The 15904-nt window shown below is 39.8% G+C and overlaps 1 protein-coding gene across 1 annotated transcript in view; it reads right to left on the reverse strand.

The window, feature by feature from the left end:
• Positions 1–15904, reverse strand: part of EPHA6 (EPH receptor A6) — a 585002-nt gene that overhangs the window by 428906 nt on the left and 140192 nt on the right. The window contains exon 3 of the mRNA XM_072138516.1: positions 1266–1929. Within this exon, the coding sequence (XP_071994617.1) occupies positions 1266–1929 (664 nt within the window). The remainder of the gene's footprint in view (positions 1–1265; positions 1930–15904) is intronic.

A 15904-nucleotide genomic window follows, 5' to 3' on the forward strand; every position in this document is an offset into this window, starting at 1 on the left:
TGGACAAGTGTGTATTTTCAACCGTATAAACTATGAAACTATAACAAATGAAACCAGTCAGAAAGGAGAACCCATCAAACACATCACCAAGACACATGAAGTAGGGGAGGGAGTTCTCTGCCTCTGGAACCTGGATCAGTCCGTCAAAGCTTATAACAGAAGCTCCATATCCTGGACTACAAAACTTAGATTGAAATCAATCCATTAATAAAGTTTTTTTTTTCCATCAGACAACTTGAAGTATGTAGAGTGTAATTCACATTGACTCTTCCTTATATATAACCCCAAGAGTAGTCCATTAGGCTGTACTATACCACATTAGTTCCTAGGTAGTCATCTACTGTAGTCCATAATTCCATACTGTAACACTGTTTACTTCTATTTTCATTGGTCAGACTATACACTTATTAGAGAATAAAGTAAATCTCAGGAATCTCAGAGAAAAAGTCTGGACAGTAAGTATTCGAAATGGCATCATACAGCAGTCCACAGATTGAATTCTTAAGCGATATATAACACTGTGAAGTTATACAAACTCTGTGAGTTATAGGCGTGAACTCCTGAGAATGTAGTATCTCGCCTTTTGAAAAACATTGCATAAATCAATAGTCCAATGTCCATCTTTCTCTATCTATAAATGTGAAGTCCTCTGTAAGTTAATGGCTGGAGACCTAGCTCACTACTCCTCCTCTCTTCTATTTGGAAGGCAGGGGCCTAACTGGAGCGGGTGTAGAGGGTGCGGCGTAACCAGGCCCAAGAGGCTTAGGGGGCCCATAATATGTCATTTTCCCAGCACTATAATGTACTATAAACCATACATTATAGTCGGGGGGCCTGGCACAGACTTTGGACTGGAGTCCATCAGCTTCAGGTTACTCTACTGTTAGAAGAACTTTATAATTTCATATCTGAGTGAGCTTTTTTTGATCTCGCTATAAAAACAATCAAATATAATCAATTTCATTGGAAGCACTATTCTGTGGAGAAAAGAGGGACTTTGCACCCAAAAATATTTACTTCACTTAAAAAAAAAAATTGGAACATTTAGAATAGCTTCAATGATAAGAATTCATATTTTGGTACTGAAGTTGATTTCTAACCTCAACTCTAAAAATTACTAACCTCATTCCAAAATGTACCTTTCATTTACCATGTAAATTTTTCATCCAAATAACTTTCCTTCAATAAATACATCAATCACAGACATTGACAAGCAAATATTAAAGTTTTTTTTTTTATATAAAAAACTAAAAACATTCACTCACCATGGCAGGTTCCATCCACCTCCTCGTAGCCAACACTGCAGACACAACGTCCAAGTGGTACCAGCCAATCACCATCAGCTCCACAGTACAATTTAGGAGTGTCCCTCTCTTCTGCATATTTAATACAGGACCCTCTTACTTCAACAAGTGAGGAGGAGTCAACTCTGGGAATGGTATCTGGAAACATGGCCAAGTTGCGCACCATGTAGGGGCACTTTTTGTAGTAAACTCTTACAGAGACTAAAGCAATGCAGGCTCCGATGTCTTGGAAAGCAAGGTAAAATCCTTTTTTAGTAATGGGTCCCACCTCACGCACTTCTGTGTTAAGTTTGAGGATGCGATCGCCCAAATCCATCTGGGTGAAACTTTCGTCAGCAGCGATAGTATCTATCTTACTATACTGAGTAGGCTTAAACTTTTGTCCATGTGCCTCATCAGATTCCATGTAGTAGAGGTTGAAAGTCTCTTTGCAGGTGCCCACCACCCAAGGAATGCTATTACAGTCCCTGAGTGTAAATTTCATCTCGACAAAGACTTTTTGCGCAGCATCCCGAGAGATCCAGTTGGTCCGAAGCCAGTTGTTTTGATTGGCTTCCATGACGTTACATACTTGGTATGTGTGAATAGGCCGATTATATTCATCCATTTCGGTGATAGCGTCCCACTGTAAATATAAACACAATGTATTATTAATCACTATTAATCACTCCGAGTATCAGGATCCACAACAGAGAAAAACAAATGATCTGGACTGATAATATAAAACGCACAATAAAATAGGAAATACTGTCGGTAACAATGTTGGCTCCATTATCACATCATCTCCCGATTGTGGCTGTACAATTTGTTCTTGTTAAAATACAATATATTTTTATTGACTTTTTAATATTTTTACTGTATCTTTTAATTTTATTTCACAAAATATTGATGTTTCTTTGTAGAACACAAATGCCAGGGGTTTAACATGTAACCATGAACAGCATAGAAAACTTGTCTTTGGCCTCAGTCTGCTACGGCAGCAGGGGAAAATTATTATAGGTACAGAACTTATTCACACAGTGATGTCATAGTACAGGGATTATGTGCTCATTCATGTCACAGTGGAGGGACAATACACACAGTGATGTCATAGTACAAGGATTTTTTGCTCATTCATGACACAGTGGAGGGACAATACACACAGTGATGTCATATCACAAGAATTTGTACAAAGTGATGTCACAGTACATGGATAATGTACAGAGTGATGTCATAATTGAGAGATAATGCACACAGCAATGTATACAGGAATAATGAGAATAATTATGTCACTGTATAGAGATAATACACACAGTGATGTCATAGTACAAGGATAATCGATTATCAACATAATGATGTCACAGTATAGGGATAAAACACACTGGGATTTTACAGGACAGGTGAACACGATGATGTCACAGAACACAAATAATACAAACAGTGATGTCACATTAGAAGGATCGTATACACAGTGATGTCACAGTTCAGGGATAAAACACAGTACATGAATATTGAACATAGTGATGTCACAGCGGGGACCTAAGCTAGTGATTGGTTGATGGCCTCCCTTAGTGCTTCCTGTGGTGCTGGGACACAGACAGGAAGAGGATGAAGTGGAGAAGGGCAGGGACGGAGGAGGGTGATAACCAAAATTTTACATAATTAAAATAGTTGTTAATGATTTAAGGGATTTCAATGCAGTCAGAGTAACTGATTCAATAGTTGCTAAAAAAAAAACAAAACACCATCTTGGAGGTGATGTGATGGTGGCCTAGTAAGGGCTCATTTTTCAGATAATAAATGCATTGTTGATTTGAGTAAATTATATTGTATTCCCCTCAGCCACAATAACTTTAAATTGCTGTAACTGTAATAGCCCTTTAAGAAAAAAGACCAAAATGTATAAAACCACCAAATAAGAGCACATGAGCTGATATCTCAAATCCCTGAACAATGCATCTTCAAGCTTCGTGTTACATTAGAAGAAAATCTCCACGCGAGTAATTAATCCTCTTTTTTCCTGGTGTTCGGTACAAATGAATATACAAATTATTGGTAAATAAAAGCCCCAGTGGCGACTGGCGTATTATTCATCAGAATTAAGCCGAAATGTCAGCCTGCCTCCGTACTCGGAAAATTTAGAGTGCTTTAACTGCTTTTCAATGTGCCCATAATTGGAGCGGCACAAAATGTCTTCGGAAGATTTAACCAGGCAATACGACTATTGAGCACATCGACACAACGGCCACAAATTAATTACCTGCCGGAGCGGGGCAGGGGAGATAAACCTACTTATATTCAGGGATGTAGCTACACTTTGTATGAGTAATAGGAAGCACTTAGGATCCAGCGGCTCCCGGAAAACAAATAGCTAAGGAATAGGGAAGATAACAACAAAACAGTGACACTTCATATTTTTGGAATCTATATGACTATGTCTGGCCGCATTACTCGGGCTCTTATCTAACGGAGCACAGAAGAATGTCACCACTGCTTAGAAAGTTGTCTTAGCTGCGTAGATTCACCAATTATAGTGACCTTAGCAGTAAGGGACACTGATTCAGCAATGGTTTAAGAGCCATCTGGGCACATTTATCAGATTATTGTCTCGATGGAGCAACTTCAGTGCAGATGCAAAGACCCATTATACCAAAACTGATCTTAAGAAACATCAAGTCTTCCAGCTGTCAGTTAACTTATTGTATATGGAATGGGGCCAAGTGAGTCATTACTGGCTTTCAAAGGCTCGTTTGGAGTTGACTGAATCTATACCGGAGCTTTGTGAATAACGTAGTGTATCACCTATTCAGTCTGGAATCAAAGGATTATATATTTATGAAAAACCTTCATAAAGAAATATTTGGGCACATTTACTGACCGTAGTGCAGTCTGTACTATATGCAGTTTGCCTGTGTAGTGTGCAGGGGGCGCCAGATTCCGGATTTGTGGAACCTGTTCTTTATAAATCTGTCGCTTCTCTGCACTTCTCCGACTTTCTTTTGGTGCACATTTAACATGGGGTGTGTGACACACTTCTGTTGGGACATTACATGTTACATCTGACGCACGATTCGACTGAGCTCCGGAACTTCCCGTAATTTGTGTCACATGATGACTGGTGCAGCTGCGCCACAAAAGGGTCGCATGTGACACATTTGTGGTGCGGACACTTCTTAAATACCTGTGCAAGCCATTTACACTAAAAAGAATGTGCAAAATCCAAGAAAAAACTGACACACGACCCTTACATTACATTTCCATTTTATTAACTATTCACACTGCGGTGTGGACATCAGCAATGAAAATAGAAATTTATGTGTATTAGGAGCCTTTAGTTTACTTGTACAATTAAGTTAAGCTTTATTCAAATGAAGCTCAAGTGCTCTGGGGGTGTGCGCTGAGCCCCATCGGGAACTTAGGCTCTTAAACGCCCCCGGATCACTTCTCTGCAGCACCCTGATTTCCAATAATAAAATAATAACAGGAAAGGTGACTCAAAGATTAACAGTGCTCAGTAAATCTGGCCTCTCATGACTCATTCCAATGATTAAATGGAACATGGCTTTAGAAGGAGAAGGTGTAATAATTAAGGTTCTGCCGAATCACTTGATCTAGAATATTGAAATACCGCACACAGTTCATGGATGAGAGTGGCGCTGTTCATAGGGAACCGTATGCCCTTTCTTCTAATCCTGGACCACCCATTTCAATATTTGTTCTGGCTGTAAAATGTAAAATTATGATGAAAGAGGGTCTTCTGGAGTGTGATAACAAAATAAAACTGCACTTAGCACCCCCATATCATCAATAGTGCTGCTCCAGGTCCCCACTGCAATCTATTGCCTTAGTGTTTCCCACGATCAAAGAAAACTCCAAGAGAGGCCTCCCATCCAATCCATGGTCGTTCACCATTACAACCATTGGCTGAGTGGGCTCTCCTCAGGAGACACACAGGAAGTAGAGACCGTCAGGGAATGGCACAGATGCTACCGGTGTGGTGGCAGAGCTGTATGTACATCTTTATTATCAGTGGCGTAACTTGAAGCTGATGGGCCCCAGTGCAAAGTCTGTGCCAGGCCCCAACTATAATGTATGGTTTATAGTACTAGTGTTTTCATATGGTAAAGTGACATTTTATGGGCCCCCTAAACCTCCCAGACCTGGTTAATCCAGTGCAACCCCTCAAGTTACACCTCATTTTATGATACCGCCAACCCTAAGTAGACTTTTTTTAAAATAAGTTTACCCCCTTCAAAAGGGTTGTTAAAATTTTAAAACCATTATGGTATGTTCAGGGAATGAAAGATCATAACTAAAATAGCTATACTACTGCATCCTCCCAACTACCACGTACATCAATGAGCTGTGTTAACTCCATAAGGATATGTTTACAGCAAGAAGGAATTCCATGTAAAGATATCACCAGTGAAACCCACCGATTTATCATTAGTATGATGCCGAGGCTAGTGATAACCCCTTTAATTTTTAAGATTTTCCATTTATTATATTTTATATTTATTATTTTTTTTTTCTAGTTTACAGATACAGTGGTGATAAGATCTGTGGTAGTCAACAAGGCATGTCCACCATGACTAATTTTAACTTTGGCTCACTTCATGGTTTTGATTTCTTTCATTCTTTCTGGAGCGACTTTCAAAATTTTGCAGTTTTTACTCTGAAATAACCAGCAATTTTCCTCTATTCGGCTTAGCTCTGTGTGATTGTCATCATACAGTGAATCCACAAAACTGAAAAGTTTAACTTTATGAAACTACATTTTATAAAAGGTGTACAACTTTTTAAATTCTTTCCAGTTTTGTACAAATCTACCGCTCTATGTACTTTCATTTGTTCTTTAAATTATTATCTCAAATACAAAATAAGGACATACTGCTGTATGGCAGATTTACTGGGGTGGATCGACTTTTTACATTTTTACTGTCTCTCATTGCACCTTCTTTTAACCACCTACTGTGCACCTGAGACACAATGACAGTACACGCAAAGAAGGAATAAAATGTCCCCAGTTCGATGGGATTTGACCCCAACTAGAGATGAGCAAACTCAAATTTCCCTTTTGGGGTTTGGGTTAGGGTGTTCCTGAGAGATCTGGTCATAGGTCAACAGAAAATCTGGCAAATTAACTCCCCTAGCGACCAGCGATGGCTGTGATTGGCCAAAGCAACACCACTGGCCAATCAAAGCCATGTCTAGTAGCTAGGAGGGTCAATATGCTGGATTGTCTGTTCAGCAGTAAATTTGGCAATATGGCAAGGTTGCGCAGGACACACCCGAACCTAGGAAGTTTGGTCTTGCTCATCTCCAGTTGGGGTCTAACCCCATGAAACTTGGTCAATTTTTTTCACACCATCTCTAACCCTGCTCATCTGTAACCCCCAACTAGTCATAAAGTTATTACAGAGTTCTCCAAAAGTGTAAACCAAAACTAATTTTACACCAAAGTCTCTTGGTATATCTGGTGAGTTAACATCAAGTTGGCAGATTGGTTCATAAATACTGAGTTTTTACAAGAAAATTTAATACAACTAATAATGAACTATCCTCCCCTCCTAGGTTATTATTTTTTACTTGCACACAGTTAATCACTGGTCTCAGCAGTCTTGTGCTGTACATGTACCAATTACTTATGAGACCAGTGATTGGCAGCAGCGGTCTTGTACATCAATGGTATGCAGAAGGGCATAACTGTTTCACCGTAATTTTTATGTACAGTACACTATTTGGCATTGTATGATGTGAAAGGTTTAGACATAAAATGAATTGACCCAAATTTAAAACTTTGAGTTTTTAGGCAGAGTGTAAATACTGCTGCGGCTGGCGTTATTAATGGCCTGGCACAGAGGGTGCTGTAGGATCGAGCTGGACCAGAGACCTGGAGCCTCCACTGATATCTGCAAAAATTACCGTGGAAAAGTTCTGTGCTAGAAGCAAAACTGACTCTGGCTGTGCTCATTCACTGTACTGCTGGAAGCCAAACTCCTCATATTATGTACAAAATCCAAATAAACCATCATAAAGGAAAGGTTTCATCACTCTTGCTGTAACAGCGGCACTGGGTCATTGATAATTTACCACCTGTGAGCAGAAAAGCTTTGAAATCCATTTTCTTGAGATTGCCGGTACACCGCTGCTCACCATAGCGGCTCCTTGTCACGGCTCCGGAGAACTGCGCCCTATTTATAGTGTGACAAGGCTCCGTCATTTCATTCCACCGCATTCATTACATTTAGTTCAGGTGTGGCGCTGGTTGGTTACATTTCTTTATGGGGTTTTTTCTGGATCAACACCGCAGGATAATAGGTTAATGAACTTTGTGCAATATGTTGCTATGATTTGAAGTACTTTGATAACAGGTTTATAAGACATATAAATAAGACTGGTCTGGATGATTAACGGGGGATAGGGGGTATATATGGAAGAAGATGGACACGGTTCTGGGATTGAATGATAAATACAGTATAATACACTGTTCTGGTAATTATGATGATACCAGTCATACATCAGTGATAGAAGGCTGGAGGTCAAAGCTTTCAAGTCTTTACAGAACAGGAAATTATCTAATACCATTATTAATATCTTTTTATTTAATGTACAGTATCTCTACATCTGTATTTAAAGAAAACCTGTCAGCAGAAATGGGCACAATACACCACTTCCAGTATGTTGTAAAGCTTATTAACACTTTCTAGATCATGGTCTTTCATGGTCCAGTGTGGTGGCGTCCTCCAGAAAATCAACTTTGAAGTGAGATGTAAAGTCATTGGGGCGGAGAGTTTAGCACTGCTCTGCTGTGATTTACATAATTCACCGGCCTAAGGAGATCCAGTATTATTGGCCCTGGAAGCAGGAGGGTAAATAAGAATTGAGTTGGGGAGAGCTTGACTTCAACACTGAGCTCTCCATTTGTTCCAGATAAAATCAAATCAAAAGACAAGGGGGCACTCTCTCCATCTGGAGAAATCAAGGTTTAATCACCAGAGGTGACTGGGCTTTTTTACTATGAGAACGGTCAATCTGTGGAATAGCCTGCCTCAGGCGCTGGTCACAGCAGGGACAGCAGAGAGCTTCAAGAAGGGTCTAGATGCCTTTTTACATCTCAATATCATTGACAGTTATGTTATATAGAATTGTTTCCCCTAAATCCCTTCCTCATCCAATCCCTTTCCCTTCCTTGGTTTAACTTGATGGACTTGTGTCTTTTTTCAACCGTATAAACTATGATACTATGATACATTGTGTAGATTATCCCTTTAAGATTTATAGATCTCCATGTTCAATGTTTACTTCCACATGGCAAACATATACTTCATCAGCTACAGGTGGCTCTTGCAAAATGCCATAAATCATGAAAGGATCTAAGGGTTGACTGACATCTGGACAGATAAGGCCGTCATTGGAGAAAGCTCTGATCTTTGCCATTTAACCCCTAGATGCCAGTGTTAAAAGTGACAACCTTATCTAAGTGCTTTGAAATGTCCCCAGACTTTATGAGATGCGAGTCGATGGTTAGTCATGATAACTGAAACATTGAAATATTGTAGCAAAAGTGATAGCAAACTAAAGTGTGAAAAAATTAAATAAATAAATGATATATTTATAAATACTTGAAATATATATATATAATTAGCATTGTTTTATCCATAATGGTCCAACTTAAAAAGCTATCATGATATTTAGAGGGGTTTTCTCCCAAATACACATAGAATCACACTTTAACCCCTCGTGATTGGGAGATTGGGGCAATAAAATCCCCTAAAATCCCCCATGCGGAGTAGAGGGCAGGTGTGCATGCTCGACCTGTACTGCACTCACATCTACAAGACTTTCGGGTGTAGCTGGGTAGGTATCCTGTAAAAATGAATAGAGCAGTATTTAATCATTTGTACCTGGTCTCCATTGTTTACTTCGGGATCTTTTGATCCCCCATTTTCCTTATTCCAGAAGATCAAAGAAGACAAACTCTCAGTGATCGAACCCTTATCTCCTGTCCTATGGCACAACCGCAAGTGATACGTGTGGCAAGTCTGGCATCCGAATTACCATCACATATCCAGATTTTAAGCCGGTGATAATTACCTGTTAAAGTGTCCAGAAGCGGGACAGGAACACCCCACTCTGCCCCCTATCACGCTCACTTGGCATGGAGGTGGCGCTAAGGGGGAAATAATTGCATTGTCCTCCAATGACTGCAAGCAGAGCTCTTGAATACCAGGGAGTGATATGAAAAGATAATAGAGCACTGACTTACTGCAGAATAAGGGGAATGCTCTTTCTATGAGAGAAGCTTTAGAACTAAGGATCAATATAAGAAGAATAAATAAGCGGGAGCTACAATCCCTGAAATCCGGGAGGAATATTCCCTTAACAGTGCGCGTTCCCACATCCCCAGCATGTCTTAAGTATCTGCCTCTAACTAATTTCTCTCTGTGTCTCCTGATTTCTGGGAAAAAGCGGCGGCCTGTGATTTCCGTACCGGCGCGCTCTCTTGTACTACACCTTCCCCATTACTCCGGAGCTGTACATATTTGCTTTCTTATATTTTATTGAACATTGCACAGCAGACTACGGTAGAAATGAAGCCTGTGGCACAAAGCTTTGAGCGGCCTTTCAGATTGAGTTCGGTTTGGATTTAATTGCTAATGCAAAATGATATCATAATAAGCAGAACATCTGCTCGTAAACACAACTTAAAATGCCAGATTGCGTAAGATCACTGCCGTAAACTGCGCGGATGGTATTATTAACCTTTCCGATGGAATGGGGGGGATTTTAGCTGGAAGATTTTTTTACTAAATGTTATCAGTGGTTATAAGTGCAAAAGAGATCAGAACATCAGATCAAATGTAATAAAGATATTTCACGGTAATAAAAAACAAAAATAAATAATAATAATAATAAAAACGCAATCTCAGTGTTATATACCTATGGTTGGTGCAGGTAAAGGGGGTTGATCTAAGTTTCTAAATTTCTATCTCTTTTACGGAGGACAGAGGAGAACAATCTGATGGATGGAGGTCGGAACACTAACAAGTAATTTTGGACAAACCCCTTTAACCCCTTGACACCTTCAATACACATTTTTACTAATCTAATGTAAGATAAAACTTGTACTTCAGATTAAGAGATATGTACCACAACATGAAAAACTCAGATTCTGTTTGTTTAACCCCCTAGATGCTGCAGTCAATAATCCATATAGTTCTAGAGTGAAGGGGCAACCTCCGGCATAAGTACTTCCGCAGATTCCAAGTTATGAAGGTAATAATGTGCAAGTATACGGAAGGAATAGTCAGCTCACCTACTGTAGGTAGTACTATATGCAGGCACAATAGAAGGATATATAATAGTCTAGCTATTTCTATACATTGATTGATCCAACTGAATCTTCAAATTATGTAATAAACAACCAAAAAATTCATAATTCACAGCATAAAAAAGCTGGAACCCAGAGCCCCTCCGGTCTCTAGAATATTAGAGCAAATGAAACAACTTTTTTGGGGTGGTTTTAAACTAAAATGTCACTGTCTACAAAGTTCTCCCCATCAATCATGGAACAATGTGCAGATCATCCTATCATAAACACAGTCGTGGAAATTACAAGCTCCTGTCTACAGATGGCATGTATGGATCATGTTACTCTAAAGATTCAATGGAAACTCCAGAAACTCCCACAGCTTGACAGAGAACATGGACATCTACAGCTATGATAGAATCAGGGGTGGATTAAGACTGCCATGGGCCCTAGGGCTGTATGAATATTATAGCCCCTACAAGTCTGGAATCACTTCCTACATATGGTATTACAATAAAGCTTCTTGGGGAATGGAGGATGTGTCCCTTCAGCTGCTTTCAATCTGTGGTTTCAAGACCTTTGGAGGACTACATTTGTGTATATGTGTATTGAGAGCAGGAACTGATGTATGAGGATTTAATGGGTATAGGCATTTCAAAATTTGGTGGGTGGTTTGGGTGGCAGTGGGCCCCCTACAAGGCTTGGGCCCCGGGCTACCGCCCAAATCACCTATATTATAATCCACTACTGGATAGAATAAGTAAACTGCACATCCGCAAGAAACAGATGGCATCATAAGATGGAATATTCAGAATCAAGTGTATGTAACGTACTTTTCTGACTATAAGGCGCACCGGAATATAAGGCGCACCATCAATAAATGCCTGCTAAAATGTCTAGGTTCATATATAAGGCTCACCGGATTATAAGAATGAATGACCAGCAGGTGGCAGACCTGTGCACAGTTCAAGGCAGCTGTTGTCTGTAAGTATGGGTCATATATAAGGCGCACTGGACTATAAGGCGTACCTTTGATTTCTGAGAAAATCAAAGGATTTAGATTTAAAATGTGCCAAGTTCAAATTCCATTAAATATTTCTCTTTCTAATTAAACCTACTTTTTCGATTTCTAAAAAAGTTATATATCAAACACAGATGCATATTATTGTCATTTGCTTTGAAAGATTGTGTTTGTTGCTTCTTTTTTTTTGACCGGCGGATGACTGTCTGGAATTCTGAATAAGCGCTAGAAATCACACAAGACTCCCACTGGTGTTTTTAAATTAAAAACTTATTTAGCGTTGATGAATAGCTCAGAGGCCAACGAGTCTAGACGCTTCGTATCTTCTCGAAATTCTAGGGGTAATTACTATTCCAGTATGTTAATGTTTAAAAATAGAGGAATATCTTTCTTTTTTGGAATATCAATTAGTGATAGCAATATGAATATAAAATTCTTACTGTTATATATAAATGAAAGGGATAAATTATAAGACGGGGTAGGGATAAAAACTGTGCAATTAAATTTGTAAAACTACAGGAGATGGATAAGAGGATGGAGGAGCGTGATATCCAATATACAAATTTACATCTTTCATAATATTCAATATACAAATTGAACTCCTTCATGATACAGACGGTCCCAGATTTAAGAACACCTGACTTACAGATGACTCCTAGTTACAAACGGACCTCTGGACAGGGCCGGATTAAAGGAGGGGCTCCTGGGGCTCGAGCCCCGGGGCCCCCACCACTTTCACTTTTTAAGGGGCCCCCATCAGTTTCCGAAAGTCAGCCACTCAGCTCAGCCTTTGACCACTTGCATCGCACATAGGGGTCTAGGTTGACAGCTGTGTCAGTGAGTGGTGGCTAAATTCTACAGGGGGCTGGTGGCTGTATAATACAAGGGGCTGCAGGCATATATACTACAGCGTCTGGCAGGTTCTATACTACAGGGGTCTGGCAGGCTATATACTACAGGGGGCTGGCAGGCTATATACTACAGGGGGCTGGCAGGCTATTTACTTCCAAAAACATTGTTGGAAGGGCCCCCACCAGTTTGCGCCCCGGGGCCCCCACCACCCTTAATCCGGCCCTGCCTCTGGATATTGGTAATTTACTGTACTTTACTGTCCCAGGCTACAATAAACAGCTGTAACAGTTATCACAGGTGTATGGAAATCAGCTTTATTGATAATACTGGTTCTTATGACAATTCAAAATATTTAAAATCCAATGGTCACAGAGATAAAAACATTTTTGGCAGGGGTTACAATTAGAAAATATACACTTCCGACTTAAATACAATTTCAACTTAAGAACAAACCTACAGAACGTACATCTAGGTTCTAGTGTGTCACTTTTTAATACAACACTGTTTCTTCATGTCGTAAGTGATTGGGAATTGAGAACTATGAAAAGTGTCATGATATAGTAGAAAGAAATTGGAGTTGTTACCCAAATTTTCCAAATGACACTTACCATAGTATAGGCGTTTCTGATTGTTTGGGATCGGACTCCCTAGAGATCACAGGAATTAGGTCACCAAAGTATTCAATGTGAACTGACTTACTTTTATGTCTCCCATTCACATTATACAAAAAAGAAATGTTTTACCATTAACTGTGTCTAACAATAAGACAAAGGAGCAGCAGGGACGACATTATAAAAAAGTAGTGAGCAGTGTAACATTCAGCACTGTGGAGAGGTACAACACTCCCAAGAAACTGGGCGGCATGGTGGCTCAGTGGTTAGCATTACGGCCTTGCAACGCTGGGGTCCTGGGTTCAGGTCTCAGGGTCAACATCTGCAAAGAGTTTATATGTTCTCTCTGTGTTTGTGTGGGACCTCTGGTTTCCTTCCACACTCCAAAACATACTGGTAGGTTGATTAGACTGTGATCCCCATTGGGGACAGGGACTGATTTGGCAAGTTCTGTGCAGCGCTGCGTAATCTGTGTGCACTATACAAATAAAGAAATTATTATTATTAAACTGTACAATGACGTTGTGTCTGCCTCCGTCCTGCACCAGTTAGTTTCTAACTTTTTCCCTCTCCATAAATTTTTGTGGGTGACATGTAACCTGGTCCTTAATTTATCTGATAAAATAGAATTGAAGAGGAGAAAAGGGGAAGGATAAGTGGAGAAGAAATCGGTTTTACTGTACATCCCCTAACTGTATACATATAAGTTTATGGATACCATAACATTCCAACAATTGTACCTATTCTATAAAACATATGATGATAAAATAATAATCATGACTTTTTATGTCCAGTCTAGATAAAGCTTATTACTTCTCCTTTGTGACAAGGAGAATTCAACTTTCATAATGATGACTTCAACAAGTATAAGAGAAGATAAAAGAGAAGATAAAACCCCACTGACCCACTTCCCTTTCTATGTGGTGCGAAGAGGTAGGTGCACTGGTTGTGAATATATATTTGTAACCAAAATGGTTTGTTGGGACAGTAATTCCTATTTTTCAAAATGGTTTGGAATGTAATATGACCTCAGTGATACACTTCTGATCTTGTTCTATAACTTTCTAAGAATGGCTCCGGGGGGAGGGGGGGTTAAAAGAGCCCCCTCTGCTGTAGTTTCACAGGCTGTCACACAGTGCAGAGGCAAGTCTCCTTTCCCCTTGCTCCTCAGCGCTTTCCCCCTTTTTGTGCCTGCCGTAAGCTCACACAGTGATTCTGCGCAGTGCAACAGCCTGTGAAGCTGCACTATGCAGAGGCTCTGGTTATGTCCTCCAGAACCCGTCTGGGTCACTAGTATAATTTTGAGGGAAAGAGATCATGGATAACAAATATAAGAGGATTACCACAGTCACGGTGCCTGGATCTATGAGTCTAAGTGTCCCTGGTTTATCAGGATGGATGTGGATGGTAATTTCCTTTAATACGCAGGCAAAGTAAAACTGTACTGGCAAAAGTTGGTAATAATGGAAAGTTAACACATTGCCTCTTGGCTCAGGATAAAAAATAAGAGCAATCAAGATAAATAATGAATTTTTATCGGACGATGCATTTTCATAGTGTAGAGTTTCAGTGTGTAAGCGCTGTCCATGGTACCGAAGACACTTTGTAAAACCGCCCTGGGAAACTGCTGACAGTGAAATATTGTTCCATAATGAAGATCAAAGAGAAAACAAATAAGAACTGGGAGGTATGAAACAAATCCGGCCAAGAATCCAGAACAATCTCCTGTAAAGGACGAGAACTGCCGTCCCTTTGAAGAACAGAAAAAGGCGATACGCTTTAATTTGTTATTGTGCGAGTGAAGACCATTCTCTGGGTAGAAATTGGCTACAAGGGATAATTTTGGCAAAAAAAAAAAAAAGAACAATATTAACTCTTTGAAATCATTAACAAATTATTATTATTATTATCATCCTATCATAGATCATAAACAGGCCGTTTATCCTCGTCACTGTGGCTTTGGTTTTTTAATAGGACAGAAGAAGCCCAAATATCATAAGAACATGTGAATTACGACTTTACCACAAATTCCCATGAAAATTCTCGCTGCCCTGATAGAAAACATACTCATGTAAACACTGCGGGTGTTCTTGTGATGTAGTGTAATTGGCTTCTATGCCTGGAGATGCCCAGAGGCTCCACCTGCCACATTGATAAAATAAGTTGTCTCATTTTAGGACTCCTGGGGCCCCCAAGCAAACCAAAAAAATGATATTGCTGAATAAATAAAGCGTCTTTTTAAATAAAGTATACAAGATTATTACATTATGGCTATTGGGATTAATAATCGCCCTTGTATTTACAGTACGGATGACCAAGAGACCAAGAAATCACTACTGGACCCAACGTAGAATCTGTTCCATGCCTACAAACCATAACATAGAGAGTAATGTTCTAGTCTTTTTGTATTGTATTCTTCCCAGAATTCCCTAGTGGAGCATCTATGGCGTTAAGTCTCCACACGCCTTTAAGGTGGGCTTAATTGGCAATCTCTCCTTAAGGAGAACACCTACTGTCTGACCCTGTATGTTAAGGAGACGTCCTAAGGCTTTTTGGTTTAGGTGAGACCCCTGCTCCAACATAGGGGATGAACTAAATCATCTGGGCGTTGACATTCAATTTATTTTTACTGCCATATACAGGCGGTCCCCTACTTAAGAACACCTGACTAACAGACGACCCCTAGTAACACACGGCCTCTGGATATTGGTCATTTCCTATACTTTAGCCTTAGGCTACAATAAACAGCTGTAACAGTTATCACAGGTGTCTGTAATGAAGCTTTAGTGTTAATCCCGGTTCTTATGACAACCCAACATTTTCA

The sequence above is a fragment of the Engystomops pustulosus genome, chromosome 2 (assembly GCF_040894005.1).
Source record: "Engystomops pustulosus chromosome 2, aEngPut4.maternal, whole genome shotgun sequence".
In the NCBI taxonomy this organism is placed as follows: domain Eukaryota; kingdom Metazoa; phylum Chordata; class Amphibia; order Anura; family Leptodactylidae; genus Engystomops; species Engystomops pustulosus.